At 43.5% G+C, this 16569-nt stretch overlaps 1 protein-coding gene across 2 annotated transcripts in view; it reads left to right on the forward strand.

The window, feature by feature from the left end:
- GPC6 (glypican 6) overlaps nucleotides 1-16249 on the forward strand; it is a 1094872-nt gene extending 1078623 nt beyond the window's left edge. For both annotated transcript variants that reach the window (XM_044249953.1, XM_044249954.1), the window contains 2 exons: nucleotides 7774-7949; nucleotides 11803-16249. In XM_044249953.1, coding sequence (XP_044105888.1) covers nucleotides 7774-7949; nucleotides 11803-12005 — 379 coding nt within the window. In that variant the 3' untranslated portion in view covers nucleotides 12006-16249. The remainder of the gene's footprint in view (nucleotides 1-7773; nucleotides 7950-11802) is intronic.
- The last annotated feature ends 320 nt before the right edge of the window (nucleotides 16250-16569 follow it).

A 16569-nucleotide genomic window follows, 5' to 3' on the forward strand; every position in this document is an offset into this window, starting at 1 on the left:
GTGCCCTCCTTAATACCCACCACCAGGCTCACCCAACCCTCTACCCCCCGCCCCTCCAAAACCCTCAGTTTGTTTCTTAGAGTCCACAGTCTCTCATGGTTCATCTCCCCCTCTGATTTCCCCCAACTCACTTTTCCTTTCCTTCTCCTAATGTCCTCCGTGTTATTTCTTATGCTCCACAAATAAGTGAAACCATATGATAATTGACTCTCCGTGCTTGACTTACTTCACTCAGCATAATCTCCTCCAGCCCCATTCGTGTTGATACAAAAGTTGAGTATTCATCCTTTCTGATGGCTGAGTCATATCCTATTGTATACATGGACCATATCTTCTTCATCCATCTGTCTTTTAAAGGGTGTCTTGGTTCTCTCCACAGTTTGGCTATTGTGGACATTGCATCTATGAACATTGGGGTACATATGGCCTTTCTTTTCACTTCATCTGTATCTTCGGGGTAAATACCCAGTAGTGTCATTGCAGGGTCATAGGGTAGCTCTATTTTTAATTGTTTGAGGAATCTCCACACTGTTTTCCAAAGTGGCTGCACCAACTTGCATTCCCACCAACAGTGTAAGAGGGTTCCCCTTTCTCCAAATCCTCTCCAACACTTGTTGTTTCCTGCCTTGTTAATCTTTGCCATTCTAACTGGCATAAGGTGGTATCTCAATGTGGTTTTAATTTGAATCTCCCTGATAGCTAATGATGATGAACACCTTTTCATGTGTCTCTTGGTCATTTGTAGGTCTCCTTTGGAGAAGTGTCTGTTCATGTCTTCTGCCCATTTTTTGACATGATTATCTGCTTTTTGTGTGTGGAGTTTGAGGAGTTCTTTATAGACCTTGGATATCAGCCCTTAGAAAAGTTACACTTAAAAGTGTTTTTTTTTTTTTTAAATTGTGGTAAAATATACATAATGTCAAATGTAACACTGTTACCACCTTTAAAGCTACAGTTCAGCGGCCGGTGGGTATATTGGCATTTCTGTTCACCGTCACCAACAATCCTTCCACGGAACATTTTCATCTTCCTAAACTGAAACTCTGAATCCGTTAAAGACTCAGTCCTCACTCCTCCCTGTCCCCAGCTCCCAGCAACCACAGTTCTTTCCTGTCTCTATGACTCTGACTCCTCTAGTTACCTCATCTAAGTGAAATTGTACAATATCTGTCTTTTGGTGTCTGGATGATTTCACTTTGCCTGTCTTTAAGGTCCATTCATGTGGTAGCACGAGTCAGAATTTTCTTCCTTTTCAAGGTTGGATGTACTGTCTGGACATACCACGTTTAGGAACCTGTGCATTCATCAATGGACACAGGGGTCGCATCCACTTTTGGCAATTGTAAATAATTCCATCATGAACGGAAGCACACAAATACCTGTTCTGATACTTATTTTCAATTCTTTGGAGTTAAGAATTCCAGAAACAGAATTGCTAGATCGTATGGTATGTCTGACTTTAATTCTTTGAAGAACTGCCATACTGTTTTCCAGAGCGCTGCATCATTTTACATTCCCTATAGTGACCACAAGAGTTCCAGTTTCTCCGTGTTCCCAAACCTGTTGATGGCAGCATGTTCGGTTAGGGACACCTGCCATGCTGGCCTGGGCACACATCACTCATAGCAAGCCCTCAAGCCCTCTAGACATTTCCCCTAAGCAGGGCGTCCTACTTATGACCAGGTTAGATCTTGTGGTTCTTGTTATGATCACGGGATGCACTTCAGCAGGAAACCATCAGGGAATCTTGAGGAATAAGATTTATGACTCAGGGGACCTGGAGAGCTCATGGCAGGCTCAGTGACCACATAGCAAGATCAGGGGTCGCAGAGACAGCCTGGGGCTTTGCCTTTCTCCAGGTCGAGTGTAGGGCGCCAGAAATTTCTCAGATTCACTGCCAATTGGCTGATGTCCTAATACAAAACCTAAGAGTAGGAATTGGGCCATGGGAAAGGAGATGTGGGGCACTCAGGCAGTCCCAGGTTTTCCAGGGCTTTCTGAAAGGGGCCCCTTCTGGGTGGAAACAGCCTAGTTTCTTCTCTGGCTCTTCCACGAGTGGCCGTTTCAGGTGGCCGCCGATGCGTTAGCTCAAGATGCTGTCTTTGAAATGGAGGTCCAGGCAATCAGAAGTTTAATGCTGGGGACTTAGACTCCACTCTATGTCCCTATCAACACTTGTCATTTTGTTTAGTTTTGTTTTCAAATAATAGCCACTCTAACAGGTGTGAAGTCTAGAACTTCAATTTTTAAAAAGCTTGGGAAAGAAGTTATGGGTACCACAAGCTCACAGTTCCTTATTTGAGATCCTTGGGACCATCCATGTTTCAGATTTCAGACTCCTTTTTGATTTTTAGAAAGTCTTCCCAGGGCTGATACTATACACTACATAATAATACTCCCAGTGGGTGATGTCTGGAATTGTAACTCACAATCAACCACATTCAATTTCTGCAGCAAGATATATTGCTAATCCCACCAAGTGGGAAAAATGAGAGTTCTGATTAGCCTCATTTTGGATCAGATCAAGTTTTGTTAACAAGAGGAGTGTAAGAAAGAAAAGAAAAGAAAAACTTTGGAAAACTTCTTAAATTTTGGAACTGCAGATAAGAAATTTGGGACCTGTATTACTGTCATACTTCTTAGATTAGTAAAACTCTCCCACGGGAAGGAATGAGTATGTAGCTTAGAATTGGAAATTGCTGGAGAGACATGTATTGAATGCAGCTCATTTGGGCAACAAGCAGGATGGAATCTGCTTTGCATTCTCTGCTCAGTGTGCCTTGAGGCAGGAGCAGTAGGAAGAAGCATCTGTCACCTTAAAACAAACCCAAGGCAGCACCTGGGGACCCCATTTCTCCCCATTCCTGCCTCAGCTTCCACCTGGACTCCTGTCAACCCCACTGGTCACCACCAGGCTACCCTTCCTTACAGGTGTCTCAATTTTCAGACTTTTACTGGCTTTTAAATGCCATTAGATCGTGTGTGTCCCTTTCTCCCACTGTGCAGCTCCTTCTGTCAGAGCAACCACCGGCATTAATGAGGTGATAAGAAATACAGAGTACAGAGAGGTCAACACGTCGGTCCTCCTGGCAGGCACATTCATCTAACAACTGAAAGGAGTGATTTTTAAAAAAAGTAAAAAAATATTTTATTTATTTATTTGACAGTAAAGAAAGAGAGAGACCACAAGTAGGCAGAGAGGCAGGCAGGTGGGGGCGGGGAAGCAGACTCCTTGCTGAGAGCAGAGAGCTTGATGCAGGGCTCGATCCCAGGACCCTGAAATCATGACCTGAGCCGAAGGCATTGAGCCACCCAAGTGTCCCGAAAGGAGTGATTTTGAGTGGTGGCAATGACACACATGGTGCGTGGTCGGGAGAACTTCCTGGGGTGTTGGGGGACGGGAGGGTGACAGAAGATGTCAACTCCAGCAGTGAGAGTCCCCAGCACAGAGCCTGCAGCCTCTCAGGAGGTTGAACATTTAAGTCCCCCCAACCCCCAGTTCCTACAGGACTTACCACCCTGATCAGCTGTAACATGTGGATGTAATCAAGGATGCCTATGTCCATGATATGAAATTAGATGCTGTCTCAGTCCATGCAAGCTGCTGTAACAAAATACCACATCTGAGTAGCTTAGGAACTGGAGGCTGGAAGTCCAAGTTCGACAGCGTGTGAGCCTGGTCCGGTGAAAGCCCTCTTTCAGGTTGCAGATTTGTACACTTTTCATTGTGTCCTCACATGATGCAAGGGCTAAGCTAGCCCTTCGTGTCTCTTTTCTGGGCCCTCATGCCCAGATTCCCTCCCAGACACCTCACCTCCTGAAACCATTCCCTTGGGCATTGGATTTTCAACATGTAAACTTGAGGGGAACACAAACATTCAGCCCCTAACAGATGTGAAGAAAAGTAATTCTGCAAAACTACTGAAGGTCTAGCTCCTATACCTCTCTTGCAGATTAGAAGGTAGCCAGAACGGGCTCATGGATGGGTTCAGAATGTTCATGGATGGCTCCCCTCACCACGCTGAGCATGAACCGTTGACGAACATGACACCCCATTCAACCTTCCAATCTGTGCTCATTTCTGGGTTCTCCCTGCCCCTGATAAATGTGCATCCAGCCTGGGAAGCTGGCTTCTCTGTGCTGAGATCCTGCTTCCTTCCCGTGTCTCCCCAAACTGTAATGGTACAAACACAGAACGCCATTGGGCCAAGAAGTCAATGCAAAGTCTAATAAACAATAGCAGGGGCTCAAAGAGGCGTCCGTGTCTTCAGGACACGAGCATTATACAAAGAGACCAAACACAAGTCCTGGGCTTCTACAGATCCCTCAAGCTGCCTTTTGGATATCCATAGACTTGGCCTCGGGGTGTACCTCTGGAGTGACAAGATGGCCATTCTCTTTCTCAACTGTGCTTGCGGTTTAAGTTTCCATATTGTCTCTAAAGTTACCCTTTAGAGCGAAAGGAGAAAAGTTTCCTGAGGACACGGGTGCATTGTTCCTTGTTTTTATTGCAGGCGGCCGAGCATCAGTGGGCACAGTTAGAGGCTGGGTGGATTTGGCAGTCTCTTATTGTTCCTGGATGCTCAGACTCCCAGGGGCAGCATTCCTATGTAAGCTCTCGCAGTCGGCTTCTGATAAATGAGTCTCGGCGAGCCGTGCAGTGCGCGCAGCATCTGAAAGAAACAAAGCCCTCCTCTGACCTGGCCTAGGTACAGCTGCAGGAATCATTGTCCAAGAGTCGAGGGACCCTTCCAGCCACTCTCAACTCCCGGGCTAGCAGCAAAGGCTAGCCCACCTTCGCTGCTGCTCATACCAATGAGCTCTAGTAATTAAGTAGAGCTCGTGGAGCCCAGCACATATAACTGATGTCAATAACAGTCAACCCAATGTCACGTTTTCGAAGTCAAGCCCAGAAGCCAACAAGAATGTATTAATGTATCAGCCATATTGAAAGACAGTGCAGAAGTTACGTTTTGTGGCAACACTCCAGAGAGACGGTCCTGTGACTTTTAAAAATTTCCATTTGAACATTATTTTTTTTTTAAGGGCAGCAAATACCGTGAAGCTTTATGGAAAAGAATGTGCAATGCACTCTGCGTGTTTTATTATTCATTATGTGGGGAACGTGGTGAAGTCGATCTTGTTTAAGATATAGATGAAGACAAGGGGCTTGTTCCGAGGACCTCTGATTTAAAGTGGATAAACCAATTCATACACAAATACATCATGCCTAAGATTTCAATAACTGAAAAATGGCTTAAATATAAAAATCTCTGTACGTTTCCATTTCTTCTTTTGGAGGCTGATGGATAGAGAGCCTTCAGTTTCCAGAACGTGGAAAATAACCCGCAGAAGGGGAAGAATTGTAAACATAAGCATACCGTACAAGTATAGGTAAATAGGAAGGCCAAAATAGAGGAATGGGGTTTTCTCGGCTTGCAAACCATCATAGTAAACGCAGTGGAAGAATGATGATATAGCTCTAGGTGGGGCTGTCCCCGGCTGGTCGGGACCCTGTTCTGGATGTCCTGATTCCCCTTGAGATCCACTCCTCACCCTCCACCTGGGTCTATGCCCTGAATGAGGATCTCTGCAAACTCCATCCACTGGGTCCTCTGGCCCACTGTCTTCCATTGGCTTCCGCTGATGGGAGGCTGCAGAAGGAGGTACGAGGGAAGTCAGGGTATCATTCTCTCGGCTCCCTTCCTGACAGGCCTTGGTTTGGCTGTTGCTGTGTCATTTGGTTGCTAGCTGGGATTTCAATTCCTGTGCATAACTGGGGACCCTTCTTTCCCCTCCGGCCCTCCTGCTATGGCCAGTCTTGGGGTTCTTTGCCACCCCGCGTTGGTTTCCCTGTTCTCACCTTCATAAGTTGTCTCTCCTTGCAAACTCTCTTTATTACCTCTTTGTGGGTGCCATCTGTTTCTTACCAGGACACAGACAAATAAAGCACCTTTGTAAGAATTAGAAAAAGACACCCAGATGGGTACCTGAGGGTTCATTATACAGTTGTTTGTGCTTTGGTATGCATTGAAATTTTTGAAAATAAAACAAATAGAACAAAAAGAAAAGAAAATTGTGTCCCTTCGGGTGAATGGTGCCCTGCAGGGACATCGCTTTGTGGGCAGAGAATTCAAGCTGGATCTCAGCCCAACTCCCTCCCTCGGCGGGTGACTTTGTGCACTGCACCAAAAAAAGCCCAGATGAACATGGCAGCCCTCCAAAAGGATGCATAGGTCCCTAAAAGCTGGAAAATATCTTCAAGACAAAGCCAAGATTGACCTGGGTCTTTAAGGATATTTGGGACTTGAATTTGAAAGTGCATTTCAGGCAAGGAAAGCCTGCGGGACAGGTAAATATAAGCTGTGTACAGGCTTTAGATTCTGCGGGGCAAGATGGGCCCCTTGGAGGGATGGTTGCGGCCTAAGAAAGTAGAGACGGGATGGAAATGGGCTCTAACTGCCGAGCTATAAAATGTGAACTGTCATTTGTCATCAATCAGACGGTACGGTGCACAGTTTGGACACGTGGGCTCTAACACTAGACCTGTTGCGCTGAGATGGTGGCTTTGCCATCCTTTAACTCCACGACTTTGCACCGTTACCCATCCTCTCTCAGCCTCAGTGTCCTCTTTTGCAAAATGGATATACAATAGCACACAGCTCTTGGATTCACTAAGGGGCTGAATTCTAAAATACATGTGAAGTGCTGATCACAGGGCCTGAGGGTATATATTCAGGAGATATCAGCTACTATCACCAAGTTTTCCAACAGAAGAGTCATATGATGAAAGCCATAGCTCATGAAGAGTCGTCAGATCATGGGTGCAGGATGCGTTGGGAGGGAAGAGGCAGGCCCCGAAGTCGGTGTGAGGCCGCTGTGCCCTCTGCACTCCGGGAGAGCCACAGGAAATGAGATAGAAGCATCAGGGGCAGGGACTTCTTGGAGAAGGAGAGAAGAGGGCTATGACTGGGCGGGTCGTTAGCATGAGGGGTCAGAGGGGGCTCTAGGCACTTTCCCGCCGTCTATAGTCTCCACTGGCATAAACGCACACAGGCAGATTGGGCAGTTGGCTTCGAAGGACTGACATTTCTAAAATTTCAGTACAAGTTAAAAGAATATGAATCTAAATTTGCCAGTCATAAGAATTAAAGATTCGTTGATTTTATCCTTCTGTTTTGCCCAATATCAAATATTGTTACATGCGGCGACAAAACAAAAACCCTAATGGGCACCTCAGACTTTCCAGGGCTCACTGCCTACACCTCGAATTGCCAAAAGTGGTTTTTTATATCCAGAAGTTTCTTCTGATTAAAGTCAGAGGTAAGGCCTCCTCAGCTGAGGGAGAGCATCCTCGTACAAGAGAATTCTCTAAGATCACGCGTGGTTTACAAGTTCAATTCTCAGCAAAATTAACCAGAGAACAGAGGAAGCTAGCAAGCCCTTGACTTCAGTATCTACCATTTGGGGTAGAGGAGGAAAGTAGTTAATTTTAAGAAACAATTTCTCTAAGTCCCCATTTGAACATTCATTCATAGGCAAGCCTCCCTACAAATTCAGTACCATTTTAAGAAGCACCCCAAAACCATCTTTTTAGCCACAGCTCCCTCTGAGAAAAGTTATTCCTTGTTTTCACTTTTTGGTCTTTCTTTGCAGGAATCGAGCTCCATTGTACGGATGTCCTGGCCCTCCATCAGAGACAGCACAGCACAGTCTGGTACCGGGGCCCCTCCTGCCTCACGCTAATCTGTTCTCTTCCTGTCGGCCTTGCAGATACTTGCCTGAGATCATGAACGATGGGCTGACCAACCAGATTAACAACCCTGAGGTTGACGTGGACATCACACGGCCCGACACGTTCATCAGGCAGCAGATCATGGCTCTACGTGTGATGACCAACAAACTAAAGAACGCGTACAATGGCAATGACGTCAACTTCCAGGACACGAGTAAGGAAGTCTTTATGGGTACCAGTAACCTCCACAGTGAGAAATAGGTTGTCGATGATACCCCACTTTTTCTTCAAGAGCAGTGTGCTCCTTTAATCTTGTGTCCTGCTTCCCCGGTCTGCAGAGCTATTAATAGTCCTTTGGACAGAGAGCTCTGACCCACAAAACTTAGGATTCTACTAAAATCATAACTGGTCTTAAGGAATAGTTTCACTGGATTACATTCGGCACTCCCCAAACTAACTTTGGGTCTCCTTGGCCAGGTGATCTATTCATGGTCAAGCCACGAAGCAATGTTCTCATCTTCTCCTTCGCCCATCATCATTTATATCTCTGCCCCAAACTCTTGTCCTCTCCCCCAACCATGAAAAGAAGAATGTTCTGAAGCTTCCTCAGACAAGGCGGGGCAGGAATCTCGGTTTTATCACTTACTGTCTGGGGTCCTCAGCAAATTATTTCTTGAGTCTTAGATTTCTCTTCCATAGAATGAGAAGCATTCTAGCCTGTGAGGCCGGGTCTTCAGGAAGTTCATTTGGGGCCATCTGTGAAGGACCCAAGATAAAATCTCATGTGCTCTGGATTCAACTGCGTGAGCTTTCCCTCTATCCAGTCCCTCACGTGCATGAGCCATGGACATTCATATCAGACATATTGACAGAAATAACGAAATGCCAGTGCAGTAGGACCCATGACTAGTTTATTAGCCCTCACAAAATATCAGAAGTGATTGGAAAGACTATTAAGTGAGTATTAAATGAAATTTGGGGGTTGTGTAAGTGGCTTTAGGATGTATAACTATACAAATTGGGGAGACTTTGCTTTATGGTTTTGGGATTTTTTTTTTTTTTTAAGATATGTATCCCTACACAGAGTTCTTGGGAAAAGATTTCTTGAACATAAGTTGTGCAGTCACCAGCGAGTCTGTAATTTGGTCACTGAAGCAAAAGATGATGCTTGTGTGCTTGAATTAATGAGATAGAAAGAAACAAGTTCCAGATGGAAGACATTAAGTCATCCAAGTCTTAGCCATCAGCCTACCAAGTTGTCCCCTGCAGAAATTTTTAGTGCTTCATTCCATTTTAAATAACTCAAAAATTAATTTTCTAAAAGCAGGATAATTGCCAACCCAGTAGACTTTATTGCTGTCACATTTCTCCTATTATTTCTCCTCTTCACGAAACCTCATCTTCCCTCTTCAGAAGAGAACCTTCCACAAGGGCCTTTGCTGCTTCTCCCCTGCTCACTCCTTAGTTTTGCTCTTCTGAGAGCAGCATTGTCCTCTCTATCTCATGAAATGCTTTATTATCTGGAGAATGACTATAGGAATAAATAATTCAAGATAATGTAAGAATTAGTTGAGGTTGGCCTTGGTTCTCTCTTCTCTCTGACCTAAAGAGGTTATATACATGTCAGTCTGCAAAGCTTAGGGAATGTCCTTGAGGAGAGATCGTGCTCCACTTCCCCCCACAAGAAAAATAAAAATTAACAACATTTAAGAGCCTCACTTAGCTCTAACCCAAGCCCTGTATTTGGTCCTTTATTTTAGGACAGTGTCTACCCTATAAACCATTATCACATCTTACAGGCATCATCACTGTTCCTGCTTTTGGCATTTTAAAAAATCACCCCTGAAACTCCAGCCTTTCTGACTCCTTTTCAGAAAGAGACAGGGCCATTATTTTCCTCAGCTGGAATCTTCTGTCATTATTTGCTTACCACAGTTTTAATATTCTAAATCACTTTAATAATATCTTTGTAAAGGTTATATTACTTCTTGTTCATAATACCAGTGTTAAGAACAATTCCCTCAACAGTTCTGGTATCTCTGAATTTAATTAATGGGCATTTTCCCCCTTGTAAAGGCCACTAACGATAAATCTGAGAAAATGTTAAGAACCTGCTGTAGTGTATTCAAGTGATCTTACCTGATATTTAGATGTCCTGTTTAAAAAAAAGAAGAAGAAGAAGAATTGTGTTGAGCTGTGCCTTGCTTATTCAGGGGGACAGTAGAGGAGACCCTGCATTACTTTGGCCTCACTTACGTGACATCTAGAGCCCAAGATGGCGCCAGTATTCTGGGGGGCACGCAACAAGCCCATCCTTGTTTCAGGCCAACAGGGAGGAATTTAGGTCTATTGAATGAATCTTTGAGCAAGTGGAGGAAATAGTAAATTGTCATTCCCAGGTTTATAGTTTCCTCATTCCTCCCAGGCACATTATTTCTGTTATAAGTCCTAACCATAATGTGAAACATATAGGAACACTCATTTTTACAGCTGAGGAAGCAGAGCCACCGTTCACCTAAAGAAACCAGCTTGCCCTCGTTCACTTAATGAAAAAAAATGGCAGGTTAAAATCTAGGTCCTCTTTGCTGTAGGAACCATATTTTTCCCCCATCAGGCATCATGGCAAGCGGTGGGTCTGGTGCCCTCACGCATTTCACCGCAATGGCTTCCTACATACTCTTCCTGTAAATGCTATTGTCTGCATCTGTTGAGATAAGGAAACAGACAAGAGTTGAGGAAGCTTCCCAAAGCACATTTAATTATTCAGCAGGTAACTTTCGTGCACCTGCTGCATGCCAGGGTCCGCTAAAGGCAATGGGGATCCAGAAGTGAACGGTACACACCACACACAGTCTCTACCCTCCACTCTCACAGGGGACACAGGAAAACAAGCAAGTTAATACAACAATTGCAGGGTTCCTGGGTGGCTCAGTGGGTTAAGCCGCTGCCTTTGGCTCAGGTTATGATCTCAGGGTCCTGGGATCGAGTCCCACATCGGGCTCTCTGCTCAGCAGGGAGCCTGCTTCCCTCTCTCTCTCTGCCTGCCTCTCCATCTACTTGTGATTTCTCTCTGTCAAATAAATACATAAAAAATCTTTAAAAAAAAAAAAAAACACAACAATTGCAAATGGTGATAAGTTTTTTCACACAGCTAGAAATTGATGGAGACCAAACTGGGACCCAGGTCTGAGACACAGGGTTTGTGAAACAGGGAGGAACCAAGCAGTAAGAGGTGGGACTAGAGCAAGCTTAGAAGTTTTCAAGCAGGAATGACAAATGTTTTCTGTCAAAAGCCAGATATGCAATATGTTCAGCTTTGAACGCAGAATGAGACACTGCAGAAGCGGGGGTGGGGGTGGCCGTGTCCAGTGTGATGCCTCCCACGGACACTGACGTGTCGATTTCGCACGCACTCTACTCCTACATCACAAAATACAATTTCTTGTTTAATTTTTCTTTTTTTTTTTTTAGCACTTGAAAATGTAAAAGCCATTCTTGGGTTATGGCCCCAGCAAATACAACTAGCTGGTCACAGTCGCCAACCCCAGGGGTCAGAGGGAGAAGTCGGTGGAGACAGAACTCATCCTCACTCTTAGAGGAGAACAAAAGTGGAATCAAGGATCCACAAAGTCATAATAATATGTGCCTTTCACAACTACACGCTCCTGTGGCTCAGACTGCCTACTTAGCCGAGTTCCTCTGCTTTAAACCTCATTTCAAAATCCTTGAGCAAAGCATGCTACCTGCTGACGACAATGGCCCCAGGGTACCAAAAGAGCGAGGGACGGAGTATCTTAAAGCAACTTAAACATTAGCCAGAATAAATACCTCTCGAATGCCAACATGGTAGGGATGGACCCTCATCGGGTCCAGGATGCATAGCTCTGTGTCTCAGACATTGATTCTGGTCGGCTCTGCCCACCCATCACAAACCTGCCCACTGACACTGGACCCGCTGGGGTGAGGGTTGGGAGGGTGGTGGGATGTCCCTTTCTACCACCAGACCCAAATCTGGTGACCTAGACCTGGTCTAACTCTCTTTCTCAATGCACCCCCCCCCCCGCCAGGCGATGAATCCAGCGGCTCGGGCAGTGGCAGTGGGTGCATGGATGACGTATGTCCCACGGAGTTTGAGTTCGTCACAACAGAGGCCCCCGCGGTGGACCCCGACCGGAGAGAGGTGGACTCTTCGGCAGCCCAGCTCGGCCCCTCCCTGCTCTCAGGATCTCTGGTCTGCGTCGTCCTGGCACTGCAGAGACTGTGCAGATAATCCTGGGTTTTTGGTCAGATGAAACTGCATTTTAGCTATCCGAATGGCCAACTCACTTCTTTTCTTACACTCTCGGACAATGGACCATGCCACAAAAACTTAATGTTTTCTATGAGAAGAGACAGGACTGCACTCTGCCTCCCTTTCTGTTTGCCCAAAGAGTACTGGGTGCCAGACTGGACTGCTTCCTCTTTCCTTCCGCTCTCTGTGGGGACCTTGTTTATTCTAGAGAATTCTTACTCAAATCTTTCGTACCAGGAGATTTTCTTACCTTCATTTGCTTTTATGCTGCAGAAGTAAGTAAAGGAATCTCGCGTTGTGAGTTTTTTTTTTCTTTTTCCCGTTTAAAAAAAAAGAAAAAGGCAGGAAGAAAATAATTTTCCTTGTAAATCAGGCCAAACCCCCCAAGACAACTGCATTTTCAACAAAGGAGCCAACAAGAGAGAAAAACAAAAGAGCTTTAACACTGTTAAGTTCAGCATCGCCCGCCGACTCCCAGTGTAAGCTTTTCTGCGATAAATCGGGTTTACGAAATGCTTTGGGGAGAAAGTTTGAGATTTTTTTTTTTTAAATGTGGTGAAAATACAGTGTTGTCTTGGTGGTACCATCTTGCACTCTAGCCACACAATACCAGACTGATTTGCGGGCACCGATACTAAATTTAGAACTCCATCGTTCATAGGAGAGTAAAATTGCCACGACCCAGCACCTCTCTCTCATCTTGCCCAATGTCAATTACAATGATGGCACCATTTTCCTTAATTCTCTTAGTGTCTGTCCCCTGTATCCAATTGGCACAGGTTTTTCTTTCCATCTCCAGGGACTAGTGGATGTTCCCATCCATTCATCTTCCTTAAGGATCTGAATTGGAAATCATCTTCAGTGATACAATGGCTTTGCTTTAGTCACAGGTTGGACATTGATTTGACGCTTCTGTTCCTGTGCTCATTACTGTCTCCGAATAAGAGCTCTTTTGATGAACTTAGAAGCAATTAGATCCATAAGTGAGTTTTCATATTTAACGGTTTGCTTTGTGTCAGTTGGTTTCTGCATCACAAGGGCATTCTCTTACAAAATAACTCACAACAAAAACTATCAAGTCAAAAAAAATATATATATATATATAGTATTGACATGGAGATTTCTTTCACTTTTTTAGTCTTAGTATGATCATCTATTTTTATATCTCTATATATATAAATCACAGATTTTAACTTCTTAATTCCAAGCTCAGGGTTGACACACCTTTGTAACGAAAATGTTTTGTCAACCACCTCTTCTTGTTTTGTGCTGCTCAGAGAAGGGATTCCTCAACGATCTGTGAGCACCAAGAATCAAGAAAGAGAAATTTTTACGTATCTAACTGTCCGTTTCTTAAAAGTTTGCCAGGGCACACCCTTTTTTGCATGAGCGTGCTTTGTCCTGGGTACTCCAGATGGTACCGAGCTCGCGGGGGGAGCCATGGGCATGCAGGACTGTCCTGGTAATGGAAACCATAGAATGTGGTGTACGTGCAAAACCGTTGCTTCCACAGACGCCTTCAGCCTAGGATTCCTGCTTGGCACTTGGACATGGGACCTAACTCAAGAGGCCACTTTAGAGCCACAAGCCTAACTGACCCTCCAAGTATACCAAAGCCAGGCCCTATGCTCCCCGTGGTAGATAGAAGCAAAATAAACCAAACTGGGGCTTTATTCACACAGTTGGCTCTCCATGTGTTTCTTGGTTTTGATGATGATCTGGGGTTGAGAAAAGTAATGTTTCGAGACACCACCATATGCCAGTCACATTTTATTTAACCCATTGGCAGAAATGGCACGTAAATGGTATTTTTTTCGATCTTCACTCTCATCAAAATTATAATTAGTTATTGATTTAGTCGTCACATTTAAGTAGAACACATGTGGCACAATAGTATTAAGTACATTTGAGCACTTTTGCAAAACTTCAAAGTATTTAGAAGCATCTAGGGCTATTTGATGCCTAAAGAAATAAAAGAAGTAGGATTCTGAGAGACTTTGTGGCATCTTTTCATTTAAATCTTCATGAAATTAACACCTAATCTTATTCAGCATTGCATACTCTAGAAAACCATCCATTTCACCTCCAGACTTCAGCTTCCTATCACCAATCACTCAGAAAAGATCTCTATGGAGGACCAATCATTTATGTTGCCCATTTCATTGTTCAGGAATCAGTATTGTCTTTTCTCTAATAAATAAGGTGCAATACAAATTAAATCAATCTTGATTTTCCGGAATATTTGAGTAATAACTTATTTTTATGGCTTTAAACTCCAAGTCTTTCCTTTTTTCAATAGTTCTGCATTGTCTTCTGTGAAATTGATCAGAATGCCTTGTTTCCTCTCCGCTCTCACCCCCAAAAGGCTTTGTGCAAGTGTATAAATACACATTATATTAATGAATGTGAACCCATGCTCCATATACACTAAACACACAGGTAACATATACATGCCTGCTTCATTTGTCTCAACACCTTCATGATCGATATTACTCCTATTGATGAGATACAGTGATCTGTACGAGCCAGGCAGAGAGCTGAAATGACTCTCAGTTAATGATGCCACAATATTCGTCCCCTGCATGGATGTGGTCAAAATATTATTCAAATTGCACTTCCTAGTTTTTAATCATCATCCGACTATGTTGTATGATTTTCAGACCAATGTAACGTGAGGCTTGTTTTCTGTCCTAAGGGATTTAGTCTAATCTAGTTAATCTAGTTATCCCATTTTGGTAAGTACCCCAACATTCCTCTTCTCCCCTGCCCCCTGCCACGTTAATTTCTCTTGTCTCAACATAGCGATTGGGGATGAAACGATGCTCCGTTATGTCTCCCAATCTGCCCTCATTTACTTTGATGTCCCCGAAATTCTCTCATCACATCACAACCTCTGTTAGGAGTAGGGAGGAATGGGCTCACTGAAATCAGACACTAGAAATTGTTGGGTGACGCACATGACCGCAAACACTTAGCTTTATTGAAGTGCCTCTCTTTACATGTTCCTTAGTTATAATATGTATTTTTCTAACAGAAATACACGTCTGTAACTGGTGTATATTATACTTTGTATATGTTATAGCAAAAGCTAAACAGAGGCTAAAGTCTTTAGCAGAGAAGAATGAGTTGCAAATTCATGAGTTAGAGCTCTGCTTATGGTTCCGTTTCGAAGGGTAGCCATGACAGATTTCTGTCACCTTAATGACGGTCGAGGGGGTACTGTGATGACCGCCATCGTAGAACAACGTTAGCTCTAGCAATCAGACTCTCTTACGGTGACTGACCCAGAGAAGGAACTGGTATTACCTGCTTTCATTGTAAGGGATAAGAAATACGACTTTGTCTACACTGAAAAACACTATTAAGTAGTAATTGTAAAAGTAACATTCTATAAATCAAACACATTGAAAATATTTTTGGACACAGAACCCTGATATTTAATTTATATTCCCTGCTGCAGACATTAGCCTACTTTAATGCTTTAGCCATTACATACATGTTTTGGCTACACACTGAACACCAGCTAAGGTCCCCAAGGAGGAATAGAAACAGCAAATTCCTGAGTTGTGATTCTTTTATTGCTTCTCTTTGCAAGGCTAATTATCAGGTGGTTTGATTAAAGGTGGAAGTATTAGCAAATATAAGTTTTGACTTCTCCAAAACTTGCAGAAATACAAACTCATTTTTATTTACTTACAGTCACTAATAGATCTGACTTTTAACTTAAAAGAGGGTATCTGGGGGGAGTGGGGGGAACCGTTTAGCTTTGCCAAGAGAAGAGTAAAGGAGACCATGACTTAAACATTTGCAACGTGTTCTCCTTGGTGGAGACATTAGCCAGTGTTTAGTTTCAGGCCAAGTTATACAAACAGAGTATTGATTTGTATGCATTCTGGAACCTTGCTGCGTCACGGTTTGCCATGGTGTGGGATTCAGCCTAGCCTGGGGCAATATGAATCTCATTCAAAGTTGAATAGTTACTGGAATCTTTGACATTGCCTTGTAATGAGGTACTTCCATGAGAAGACACCTGAAGACGGATAACAGTGAGGTCTCTGTGTGCATATGCATAATATATATGCAGGAAAAAAAATGTGTGCACCAATTAAACCTAAAATTTTATGTGACTGTCAAATGGATATTACTTGGGTTAAGATTTTTCATTTCTGATTTGGATAGAAAATTGCTATTAATCTTGTATTAAAATAGTTTTTAAAAATCTACCAGTGCCCTTTCTGCATTTTCTTAATTATTGTCATAGCTTACAGTTCAGAGTTTTTGAATTTCTCTTTGTTTGAGAGCTTGTTAGAAATTGCAATATTAAAAGAAAGAAAAAGAACCATAGATTAAATCAGCACCACTCTCTTAAATATACTTGGCTTTTGAAATCATGAACTTTTAGAACTTTGAAACATTTAAGACCTTCCCAAATGTGTCTGGAGGATACTCTATCTTTCTCCTTTTGTATTGATTTCTTCTCAAAGATAAAATTTAGTGGCTTGAGAACTGATGTCAATACTTTAGCAATGAGGTGAGAAAAATA

This window comes from Neovison vison, chromosome 5 (assembly GCF_020171115.1).
Source record: "Neovison vison isolate M4711 chromosome 5, ASM_NN_V1, whole genome shotgun sequence".
In the NCBI taxonomy this organism is placed as follows: Eukaryota; Metazoa; Chordata; class Mammalia; order Carnivora; family Mustelidae; genus Neogale; species Neogale vison.